At 34.5% G+C, this 13,035-nt stretch overlaps 1 protein-coding gene across 2 annotated transcripts in view; it reads left to right on the forward strand.

Annotated features, from left to right (window-relative positions):
* The window catches only part of NAALAD2 (N-acetylated alpha-linked acidic dipeptidase 2), a 59,583-nt gene that overhangs the window by 10,994 nt on the left and 35,554 nt on the right, over positions 1–13,035 (forward strand). For both annotated transcript variants that reach the window (XM_033431917.2, XM_004271883.3), the window contains exons 3-8: positions 767–953; positions 2,060–2,161; positions 2,861–2,986; positions 5,084–5,270; positions 9,446–9,539; positions 10,679–10,777. In XM_033431917.2, coding sequence (XP_033287808.1) covers positions 767–953; positions 2,060–2,161; positions 2,861–2,986; positions 5,084–5,270; positions 9,446–9,539; positions 10,679–10,777 — 795 coding nt within the window. The remainder of the gene's footprint in view (positions 1–766; positions 954–2,059; positions 2,162–2,860; positions 2,987–5,083; positions 5,271–9,445; positions 9,540–10,678; positions 10,778–13,035) is intronic.

Consider the following 13,035-nt stretch of genomic DNA (forward strand, 5'->3'; position numbering starts at 1 on the left):
AATAAGTACTGTTTTTTCTTTACTGTCTGTCTTTTTTGGTTGTACTATGGTTGATTAAAAAAACAATCTATGAAAGTATCATTACCCTACTTATGGAGGGAGAGGGTTTGGGAAACTTTTAAAATATTATTTACCTCAAGCCAAGTGAATTTCATTCAGAACTATGTCTGTGAAGTCATTTAACTGTTCCAAATCATTTAGACTCAGAACCTAGAGAACATTGCTCAAATTCAGTTCAACAAACCTGTATTGTGTAATTCCTGGGTAACAGGCCAGTGTTGAGCATTAGGGAATATACAAATAAAAATGCATGGACTCTAGCTTCAATGAGATAAATAGACAACTGCATACAATAGCATGAAAACAGCAGTAGAAGTGTATGTTAACAAGACTGCCCAACTGGTCTCTGGCAAACATTATGATCTGTTTTTCAGAATGTCCTCATTTCCTGTTAAGCAGCAAGAAGTTAGCACCACTGATGTAGACGCATGCCATCCTTCCAGCATGTTTTCTCATACCTGAACCTCTGCTGATTGAATGTGTTCACCATGGGATGTGTTCTTTTCTGTGGGAACATAGTGTGAAAACTGCAGTTACACACAAATATTTAAAAACTGGCATATCTAGAAAGCTCTAGCTGGGTTTTTTATATCCCTGTTATAGAAATGATAACTTAATGCCTAAAATATGAGTTATGCATCTAGAATAGTTCTTAGGTACATTTTCTGAATATAGTCTTTAACTCCTCCTTTTATTTTCATTTTAGTTCTTTTACAGAGCTACCTCATCTGGCAGGAACAGAACAAAATTTGCTGCTGGCCAAGAAAATCCAAACCCAGTGGAAGAAATCTGGACTTGATTCAGCCAAGTTGGTTCATTATGATGTTCTCCTGTCTTACCCTAATGAGACAAATGCCAACTACATATCAATCACGGATGAACATGGAAATGAGGTGATTGTTTTACAATATTGTGTGACTTTCAGGTGTATAGCAAAGTGATTTAGTTTTTTTTTAATATATATATATTTTTAGATTATTTTCCATTATAGGTTATTATAAGATATTGAATATTGTTCCCTGTGTTATACAGTAAATCTTTGTTGCTTATCTACTTTATATATAGTGTGTATCTGTTAATCCCATACTCCTATTTTATCCCTCCCCCTCTTCCCTCTTTGGTAATCATAAGTTTATTTTCTATGTCTGTGAGTCTTTCTCTTTTGTATATAGATTCACTTATATTATTTTTTAGATTCCACATATAGGTGATATCATATATTTGTCTTCCTCTTTCTGACTTACTTCACTTAGCATGATAATCTCTAGGTCTACCCATGTTGCTGCAAATGGCAATTTCATTCTTTTTTTATGGCTGAGTAATATTCCATTGTATATATAAACCACATCTTATTAAAACAACCATCTGTTGATGGGCACTTGGGTTGTTTCCATGTCTTGGCTATTGTAAATAGTGAACATTTGGGTGTATATACCTTTTTGAATTAGATTTTTTGTCTTTTTTGGATATATGCCCAGGAGTAGGATTGCTGAATCATATGGTAGCTTTATTTTTAGTTTTTTAAGGAACCTCCATACTGTTCTCCATAGTGGCTGTACCAACTTACATTCCCACTAACAGTGTAGGGGGGTTCCCTTTTCTCCACACCTTTTCCAGCATTTGTTTTTTTAAAATTTCTTTGAAGTATAGTTGATTTACAATGCTATGCCAATCTCTGCTTTACAGCAAAGTGACTCAGTTATACACATAAAGACATTCTTTTTTTTATATTCTTTTCCATTATGGTTTTTTCAAGCATATGTTTTTTGTAGACTTCTTGATGATAGCCATTCTTACCACTGTGAGGTGATACCTCATCGTGGTTTCCATTTACATTTCTCTGATGGTTAGCAATGTTGAGCATCTTTTCCTGTGTCTGTTTGACATCTGTATGTCTTCTTTGGAGAAGTGTCTATTTAGGTCTTTTGCCCACAAAATGCATTATTCCTTAATAGCAATCTGAAATAATTCTAACTTCATGTGTTTCAATTCTTGCTAGATTTTCAATACATCATACCACGAGCCACCACCAGATGGATATGAGGATGTTAAAAATATTGTACCACCCTATAATGCCTTTTCACCGCAGGGCACACCAGAGGTAAAATAAAAGACATTTTTTATTCAACTGTTTAAATCTTTTTTAAAGAAACCTATGTAGAGGACTAAAACCACGATTAGGTGGATCATACACGCTAATTCATACTTTGAGGTTTGATGCTATATACAGCCTTCCTAAAAATAATTTTTAAAAAAGAAAAAGAAAAAACTAAAGAAAATAAATACATGAAAATTGGACCCTGATAAGCAGATGCCGCTCTTTGAAATAATTAAGAAACTGCTGAACATGTCTTTAATTCAGTAATGACAGTAGATGGTTTTCAAGCTTTTTTCCTTTGTTCATAGTCTGACTTTGTTATAGATTTATAGATCTGAATTTATAAATCATACCACAGAAATTCTTAAATTAATACCATGGTTGGAAATCAAACACAGTTAGGATTTTAAAAATTACTTTTATTTATCCTATTTCCCATGGCTCAGGATATGCTAATAATTTCCTCAAGACAGAGCACACTGTCTAAAATGTTTTACATATTGTCTTTTTTTTTTTTAAACTTTCAGGATACTGAAATATTTTTAAAGACTTCTACAGAATTAGCATGGATCTGTTTATTAAGCCCAAGGCAGGAAAGATAACTTTTGATGATGCAGTATTACGGAGCAAACTTATTCTTTGGTTTTCTTTTTAATTATAGCAGTATTATGTATTTTTTGTTTTATTTTTGTTTTCCTACAGGGGGAGCTTGTATATGTGAACTACGCTCGTACTGAAGACTTTTTCAAACTAGAAAGAGAGATGAATATCAACTGCACTGGAAAAATTGTTATTGCAAGATATGGGAAAATCTTCAGAGGAAATAAAGTATTGTGTTATTTGCTTTTCTAGAGGGAAAAAGACAGGATATAACCTGTGAATATAAATGATCAGCTTGCATTATGGTTTCCAAAATTGCTATATATATATACACACACACACATATATATATATATGTAAATTTGCTATTTTCGTGGTTGCACAGAAAATCCTGGTTTATTTTTGAGGTTTTTTTCTTTGTTTTTTTGCTACCTCACATATCTAGAAAGGGAAATTATTCTTAATAGTTTTATTACCAAAGCAATGTTATTTTTTATTTAATTGAAGAAATTCTGTATAACCTAAAAAATGAAAATCTCCCATGTATTACTCAATTTCATTGCCCAGACATAATCAATCTTAACAGGTCTTTCCAGGCCTATGAAATATGAATATATTATATGAATATAAGTATTCTCCATATACTCATATTGCATAAATTTTTTTTTACAAAGAGGGCATTAGATACTATATATTGTATAACTTTATTTTTTCTCTCAATAATAACTCAAGGGTATTCTTCCATGTCAACACACTGAGAGTTGTATAATAAAGTGGTTAAGAGTAAGCTAGATCTATACAACCTGGGTTCTGATCTGGTCTGGGCGCCCTATTCTCTAGATCTTTTCCTGTGAGCAAGTTAGTTAACCTCTCTGTGCCAGTGTTTCCTCATATATGAAATAGGAATGCTAATAATAACACTAATCTCTTAGAATCCACACTAGGATTAATCGACTTTAGGTTTGACAGCGCTTAGGATGGTTACCGGTACTTAGTAATTTCTCGGTAACTGCTTATCAAGTAAATACCTCATTACTTTAGATGGCTATGTAGTATTTCACAGAATTGATAAGCAGTTTATTTAACCATTGCTCTGTTGACAGATCCTTGGCTTGTCTTAAATTTGTTACTATTAAAATAATTATATTGTTGGCATCTTTGTCCATATGTACTTGAACATTCGTGTGAAGATTTTTGTAATGTAGATTCATTCCTAGAAGTTGAATGACTAAATCATAATGCACAGTTGACTCTTGAACAACACAGATTTGAACTGCATGGGTCCACATATACGTGGATATTTTTCAATAATAAGTAGTACAATACTACATGGTTGGATGTTAGTTAAACCCGCGGATGCAGAGGAATGGCGGATACAGAGGACCAACTATAAGTTATTCTTGGATTAACCCTGCATTGTTCAAGGGTCAATTGTATATTATTTCAAAAGTTTGATGGGCATCATTGAGTTGTGCCAGATTTTACTCTTTCTAATATTATAAAAGAGTGCTTTCTGAATACTGGAAAGTGTTTAAGTTGACTGATAGTTATCTATCATTCGCTATAATACTTCTGGTAATAAAGAATTCAGTATCTTACAGGAGAGATTTTCCTATTTGTGGTCAGTTTGAATTGTTAGAAAAAATGTTTACAAAACACTATGGGCAATGTTTCACACACTATGTTCTGTGTAGAATTTTATGTTTTATGTTATGTTATTTATTTTTTAACCACACGGCGTGGCGTGTGGTATCTTAGCTCCCCAACCAGGGATTGACCCCGGGCCCTCTGCGGTGAGACTGCAGAGTGTTAACAGTGGACCGCCAGGGACTTCACCTGTGTAGAATTTTAAATTAGTTTAGTTCCACAAATATTTACATCATGCTTACTCTATGATGTACTAAATGTTGGAGGGTAGATAGTTAAAAATGAGTAAGACAGGGTCCCATTCTCAAAAACAGCCTCAATGTAGTAGGGGAGAAAGATGTTTAAAACGTATTTTATAATGCTTTAATCCATCTTGTAATATAATTATATACAAAATATAGAAGACGTACCAAGAAGGGAGACATTAATTTTGCAGTTTTAGTGATAATAGGAATGCTTCACAGAAAAGGCAATAACTTGTTTGGAGTTATGTTGAATAATGAGAGTTGTTAAGTCTACCAAGACAGAAATTGTATTCAAGGCAAAGAGAACTGAATGTGTAACAGTGTGATGATAAAAGTGTGTAAATTTCCTTATGTCATTAAATTGATTTGTTCTTAGATTTGTAAATCAGTCATTTTCCATTTCTACATTATGGATTGCACATTGCTCCTGTAGGTTAAAAATGCCATGTTAGCAAGAGCCAAAGGAATCATCTTGTACTCAGATCCAGCTGACTACTCTGCCCCTGGGGTACAGCCATACCCAAAAGGATGGAACCTTCCTGGAACTGCAGCCCAGAGAGGGAATGTGTTAAATTTGAATGGTGCTGGTGACCCGCTCACTCCAGGCTATCCAGCTAAAGGTAATAGATAAGCCTGTTATGGTCCACTCATTTTTGCAAAAATATTACTTGCCCTTATAGAAGGCATAAAAGCAAGCAAGCATCTATAGAATAACATTAAAACTGTGTGCAATTATATCTTGGATTGCTATTGCTAGGAATTCAAAAGCATTTCCCTTTTATTTCAGTTTTAAATTTTCATGAAGTGAGGACATGGAGAGGGGAAGGGGTCAGTTCAATTCTCTCTCTACCTTTCGTAGAGGTTCAGAAACACAGATTCTTATGTCCAAAGTAATATTACTCTTACCAAACCAGAACTTAGGGTTTCTGAATTGTCTAACGATTTTATTCTTCTGTAGATCATGTATTTCTATTTTTAAAAATACCAATGGGTTTTTTGTGTTATTTAATATGTGAAATGTGAAAAGTTTTGACATCTGCATAACCATATCCACAATCAAGATAATGAACATATCCATTACCCAAAAAAGTTTCCTCTCATCTTTTTGTACAGCCTTCCTCTCAACCCTACCCCCTCCCTGCCAATCCCTAGGAAATCATTGATTTTCTTTCTGTCAGTATAGTTATTTTGAGATTCATTTATGTTGATGTCTGTGTCAGTATTTCATTTCTTTTTTTTTTTTGATGAATGGTATTCCATTGAATGGATACTCTACAGTTTGTTTATTCATTTACTTTTTGTTGGAAATTTGGATTGCTTTAAGTTTTGGAGATATTACACATAAAGCTATGAACAGTTGTATGCAAGTCTTCATATGTACATATGTTTTTATTTCTCTTGAGTAAATACATAGAAATGGCACGGCTGGATAATATGATAGATGATTTTCAAATTGTTTTCCAAATTGGTTGTACCATTTTATATTGCAGCAGCAGTGTATGAGTGTTCCAGCTGCTACACCGTCGTCAACACTTAGTATGGTCAATCTTGTTAACTTTACGTTCTAATAGATATGTACATCCTCCAAGTTACAATTCTTTTTCAAAGTTTTGGTAGCTATTCTAGGTCCTTCCCATGTGAATTTTAGAACCAACTTATCAATTTCTACCAAAACGTCTCCTGGGAGGTTGATTTGAGATTGAATTAAACCTATAGATCAGTTTGAGCAGAATTGACATTTTAAAAATATTGAATCTTCTGATCCATGAATATGGCACAACTCTCCATTTACTTAGGTATTCTTTACTTTCTCTCAGCATGTTTGTAGTTTCACTGTACAGACCATGCATGTCTATTTTCGCATTTACCCATAAAAATTTCCAAGTTTTATGCTGTTTTAAATTACATTTTAAATTTCAATTTCCAGTTGGTCATTGCTAGTAACTAGAAATGTTATTTTATTTTTAATTTAATAAATAAATAAATAAATTTATTTATTTATCGCTGTGTTGGGTCTTCGTTTCTGTGCGAGGGCTTTCTCTAGTTGTGGCAAGCGGGGGCCACTCTTCATGGCGGTGCGTGGGCCTCTCACTACCACGGCCTCTCTTGTTGCGGAGCACAGGCTCCAGACGCGCAGGCTCAGTAGTTGTGGCTCACGGGGCTAGTTGCTCCGTGGCATGTGGGATCCTCCCAGACCAGGGCTCGAACCCGTGTCCCCTGCATTGGCAGGCAGATTCTCAACCACTGTGCCACCAGGGAAGCCCTATTTTATTTTTAGCAGAAATATATTGATCTTGTATTATGAAAACTTGTTAAACTAATTCATCCTACTAGGTTTTTGTGGATTCTATCAGAGTTTTTGCATAGATGATCATGTCATCAGCAAATAAAGACAGTTTTATTTCTTTGTTTCTAATCTGGGTGCCTTTTATTTTCTTTTCTTATCGTAGCGTCTGGTACCTCTACAACATTGCTGAAAAAAGTTGTTAGAGCAGATATCCTTGCCATGTTCCTGCCCCAAAGACTGTCCTAGTCTTTCTCTGTTAAGTATAATAGTAGCTGTATATTTTTTATAGATTCTTTTTATCAGATTGAGGAAGTTCACTTCTAAAGTGCTACGAGTTTTATCTTAGCACATTTATCTCATTTCACTAGCAGTATGTATTGGATTTTGTCAAATGCTTTTTAAAATTTTTTAATTTTTGGCTGCGTTGGGTCTTCGGTGCTATGCGTGGACTTTCTCTAGTTGTGGCGAGCTGGGGTTACTCTTCCTCGTGGTGTGCGGGCTTCTCATTGCAGTGGCTTCTCTTGTTGCAGAGCATGGGCTGTAGGCATGCAGGCTTCAGTAGTTGTGGCTCGCAGGCTCTAGAGCACAAGATCAGTAGTTGTGGCACACGGACTTAGTTGCTCCACGGCATGTGGGATCTTCCCGGGCCAGGGCTTGAACCCACGTCCCCTGCATTGGCAGGTGGGTTCTCAACCACTGTGCCACCAGGGAAGCCCCTTGTCAAATGCTTTTACTGCATCTATTGAAGTGATCTTAAGTTGTTCATATTTATGTTTTTTTCAATTATACAGATTGATTTTTTTTTTTTTTTTTTTTGGCCATGCTGCACAGCTTGCAGGATGTTCCGCAACCAGGTATTGAACCTGGGCCATGGCAGTGAAAGCCCAGAATCCTAATCACTAAGCTACCAGGGGACTCCCCAGATTGATTTTTGAATGTTAAACCACAACATCCTGGGACAGACTCTACTTGGTCACAATGTATTATTCTTTTCATAATGTTGGTATATTATTGGATTTTTGCTAAAATTTTATTAAGAATCTGTCTTTAGTAATAAGGGATATTGTTTATCCCTTACTGCTATCAATTTATTTTCTTGTAATATCTCTGTCTCATCTTGGTAACAGTAACGTTGGCTTCATGGAATGAGTTAAGAACTATTTCATCTTCTTCATTTTTCTGCAAGTGTTTATATAGAATGGGTTTGATTTTTGTCTGTGAATGTTTGTAGAATCCTTCAGTGAATCCATATGGGCCTGGTGTTTTTTTCGCAGGAATGTTTTTAACTACAAATTCAATTTCTTTAATAGATATATGGCTGTTTAGGTTATCTATTTGTTCTTGAGTGAGATTTGGTAGTTTGTGTTGTTTAAGAATTTTGTCCATTTCATCTAAGTTGTCAAATTTATGGATTTAGAGTTGTTCATAATACATTCTCTCTCTTTCTCTTTTTCTCTCTTTTTCTGCAGGTACTGGAGTGCTATTCTTGTCTTTATTCCTGATATTAGCAATTTATATCTTTTTTCTTCTTTTCCTGATTTGTCTTGCTAGAAATTTATCAATTTTATTAATCCTCTCAGAGAACCAGCTTTGGATTTCATTGATAATCTCCATCATTTTTCTGTTTCCTATTTCTTAGATTTCTGCTCTGATGTTTAGTATATCCTTTCTCCTGCTTATTTTTGCTTTATTTGCTCTTCTTTTTTACTTTCTTAAGTGGAATCTGATGTCACTTGTTTGAAACCTCCCTTTTTTCTTCTTCTTTTTAAAAAATATTTATTTATTTATTTATTTGGCTGCTCTGGGTCTTAGTTGCGGCATGCAGGATCTTCGTTGTGGCATATGGGATCTAGTTCCCTGACAGGGATCAAACCTGGGCCCACTGCATTGGGAGCTCGGAGTCTTAACTACTGAACTACCAGGGAAGTCCTAAAACCTCCCTTTTTTCTAAGATAGTGGTAATAATGCTCTAGAGAACTCTATTTTGGCTGAAAGCCAAAGTCCCAATTAGGTTTTAAGCCTGACAATACTTTTCATCTTCCTTTAAGGAGAATATTGTTACTGTTTGAGTAAGAACCTTATCACTTATTCACAATATCTCATAAATTCCCTTTAATTTTTTTTTTTACAATTCTTTCTAGTTTCAGAATCTGGGATGCATTTTCCAGGTATCTGGTTAACTGAAGCTTCTTTAAGAAGGATTTGAGATATCCTTGAGGAAATAAAATATTCTTGTAAAATTCAAGAGAATTGCGTGAAATGTCAAAGCAAGTGGGGAGTCTGTAATCCCTATAACTGATTTTATATTAAAGTGTAAATGATTTAATTTCTTACTTTCAAATTAAATAGACCATATTAGATAAAACAATAATTGACTTTTGGGGAACTTTAAATTTTGAATATCATTTCAAACATATAGCTAATTTGCAATAGTAATAAAAGAAATTCCTTTATACCCCTTGCTCAGATTCTTCAATCGTTTTTCTCTTATGCAATTGATTTTTGCAGAGTACACTTTCAGACTTGATGTTGAAGAAGGAGTGGGAATCCCTCAAATCCCTGTACATCCCATTGGATATAATGATGCAGAAATATTATTACGGTATAATTTTCTAGTTGGATTTGAGAATAAGATATTTTACACTCGTATGCCCATTTTCTCCTCTAAAACGAATATGTTTTGTATCAGAATGGCTCCTGAAATTGGAAAAACAGACCACATCTTCTTTTTTTTCCATAAGAGAAGAGCAGTCAGTTTAATGACTAAGAATTAATAAGAATACATTACTTTGTTTGCAACAAATGAAAGTCTCAAAAGCAAAACTATGTCCAAAGATAAAAATACTGATTTGAGATTTTTCAAGCAGTTAGATTTTCTTAGATCTTCATTCGATATTTGTATGTGACCTGTATTTTAAAAATGTGGTAATGTCTACCACTTACCAGATGTGTGAACTTATACCAGTTACTCAGTCTTTTTCTGACTCAGTTTCCTTCTCTGTAAAATGAAGACAGAAATAGTTTCTCCCTGACAGAGTTATTATGAGAAGTAGATGAGATCATGTATATAAAGTATCTATAATATGATATTCAATTAATGTTTGTTATTATTGTATTGTATAACTGTGTTGCTTTTCAAATCACCTAACTTCTATTTTTGTTTAATGTATGTACCAATACAATTTGGTAATTGCTTTGTGAGTGGCTACTATATAATCAGCAGCTTTTCTAGAAATTTCTTCTCTTTAACACAGTCATGAATTTCACATGTTCAGGATTTCTTGGACCTAATGCTTCCCTATGTAAATAAAGTCAAAAGTAGAAAGGCTGATGCTTCCCATTTCCCCTCACTATCTTGGTTGGTTTTTTTCTCCTTAGCTCTTTTTGTTTTCTTGCCCATGCTGTGGGGCTTGCAGGATCTTAGTTCCCCGACCTGGGACTGAACCCAGGCCCAGGCAGTGAAAGTGCCGAGTCCTAACCACTGGACCGCCAGGGAATTCCTCTCCTTGGCTCTTATCAGTAATATATTAAACATTTTCCTCGTTTATCTCAGTTATGGCTCTCTCACTAGAATGTAAGCTCCACAAGGCAAGGAAATTTTACAGTACCTGGCACTTAGTAAATCCTCAGTATATACTTGTTAAATGAATGAGTGAAATATCTCATCACCACACTTTATGATGTCTTCTAAGAAATGGTGATGCTCAGCATTTATCTGTCATTTTTGTGTTCTCCTGACAGCTATTTGGGAGGAACTGCTCCACCAGATGAGAGCTGGAAGGGAAGTCTTAAGGTGAATTATAATATCGGGCCTGGCTTCATAGGACATGATTCTTTCAGGTAATTTTATGTTACTTTAGTATCCTAGAAAAGGTTTATATGTTTAATGGAAAAATGTCAAGATAAATATTCTGCCAGGTATATTTTGCTTATCTTCTTTTTCTCATTTTTTCATAATGAATAATTATTTTATATTGCTTAAGAATTACTTATGGAATGATGTATTACATTCTTCTTCCAACAGTGATATCACAGCATTTGTTTTGTAAATCTCAAAAATTACATTTGAGTTATAGGTTTAACATTTTAACTTCCCTCTTCACCTAACCTTTTTAAGTTTTTCAGATAACTGTCAAAATGCTATGCATGTGAAGCACTAGGTTAACTTGAGGGAAGGAGTAAAAGAGAAGAGAGAAAGGAGCCAACCTTTGTTGATCACTTCCTGTGTGGGTGGGTTAGATGAGTTAAAATGGGTAAGCAAGTAACTACTGTAAGGCTCAATACACTTAGCATTTTGGGTATTATTGTTATTAACCCATGAGAGCACTTCGAGGAGTGATCACAGAATATGTGTTCATTGAGCTTAATTCTACAGAAAAAATAAGTTTTCCACTGTATCAAGATAGGCAGGAAATGCCAGAGGCAGAGAACAGCTTATACAGAGTTGCAGAACATCATGACATGATCAGAACTTTACGTACTTTGATTTGCTTGAAATGTAGAGAGGAAGGGAAACTTAACACTGATAAATCAGAGAAAATATAGCTGTTTTTATTAAGCTAAAATGATTAAATCAGTCTTGTTTGCTAACAATTTACTTTAACAATGTGAAATTGTATTCTTAGAATGTTTTTTAATTTCTGAACTTTTAAAGTATTAGAAGTTCAATTTTATTTTATGGGGATTTTAGAAATATTTTTATATAAGTGCTTATTTATCTCTATCTCTCAATTAGAATGGAGTTCTTTCAATATAAAAGACTTTATTGTCTAATTATTAATACTGTCTAGAGGCACACAATGAAAGATATAGGCCTTTCTGATTTATAAACAGAAACATACAGACAGAGAAATCAATAAACATATAGCTTCAGTCACAGTTCAAGAGTAAACTCAGAAAGAGAACATTTACTTGGTCAAGATATCAAAAAACTGTTCACCTTCACCATGGGCACAAAATCCTATTTGATTTTAACTCAAAATGGGCAGATACACAAATTTTTTTAAAAAATTGCTAAAAACAGGACTATGTATGTAATTTCTCACCCAAAAGAGATGTTGATAATCTGTGGATCCATTTACAGAGATTGCCAAATGACAAGGCATGAAACCTTAAATTCTTAAACATTGCTACCACAAATAGGGAATAATTTACCTACTGTAAGCAAACTAGAAACATAAACAAAACACAGAATCAGTAGAAAAAAATTAAGTTAGAGATACAGAGTTTCAGCAAAGTTAAAATTCTACTGCTGCTTGGGATTTACATCTGAGAGCCAAAAGAAGACATGTCTGGTTTTAAGCTGCCCATTCTTGGTTCTTCAAGCAGAGTCCATGTACGTCTCAGTGGGACTTCAAAAACGATAAAGGATTTTTTTTTAAGTAAAACCATAATTCTCATACAAATATAAACTGAACATGTGTAAAAATTTTATTTAATGCATTAATTAATAAGGAGACCAGAAAGGAGTTAAAACTGGTTCGAAGGAGAATTCAAAGATGGTACAAAAAACGAGCTCCTTAGGAATGCTGAAATGAGTGCGCTTAATAGCTGAAAAACTGATTTCTTCCACATTGGGGGAAGTAAGTCAATTGAACGTTCACTAGAGAAATTGTGCATTTCAGTGGGCATGAATTATTTGTATTACTACATTACTACAAGTTAAGTTCTGTCACTACAGAGTTGTAAAATAGTCTAGTCAAAGATAATGATAGGCAGAGGTAACTCTGATGGTTGAGCTAAGGTTGTTCTCAGTTTTTCCATACAGGAGTATATTCATTCAATTCACAATTATTTACTGAGCATTTACTATACCCCTGGTACCATTCTGGGTACTGGGGATTCAGCAGTGAACAAAACAGGCAAAAATCCCTGCCCTGTGGAGCCTACATTCTGAAGTTTAGTTTATTTGGAACATGATGAGTTTGAGGTGATAACAGGACAAACAAATACAGTTGACCCTCAAACAACACAGGGGTTAGGGGCACCAGCCCCCCGCCTGTCAAAAATCTGCGTATTACTTTACAGTTAGCCCTCCATATCTGAGGTTTCACATCTGTGTATTCAAACAGCTGCGGATCATGTAGTATTGTAGTGCA

The sequence above is a fragment of the Orcinus orca genome, chromosome 8 (genome assembly GCF_937001465.1).
Source record: "Orcinus orca chromosome 8, mOrcOrc1.1, whole genome shotgun sequence".
NCBI lineage: Eukaryota > Metazoa > Chordata > Mammalia > Artiodactyla > Delphinidae > Orcinus > Orcinus orca.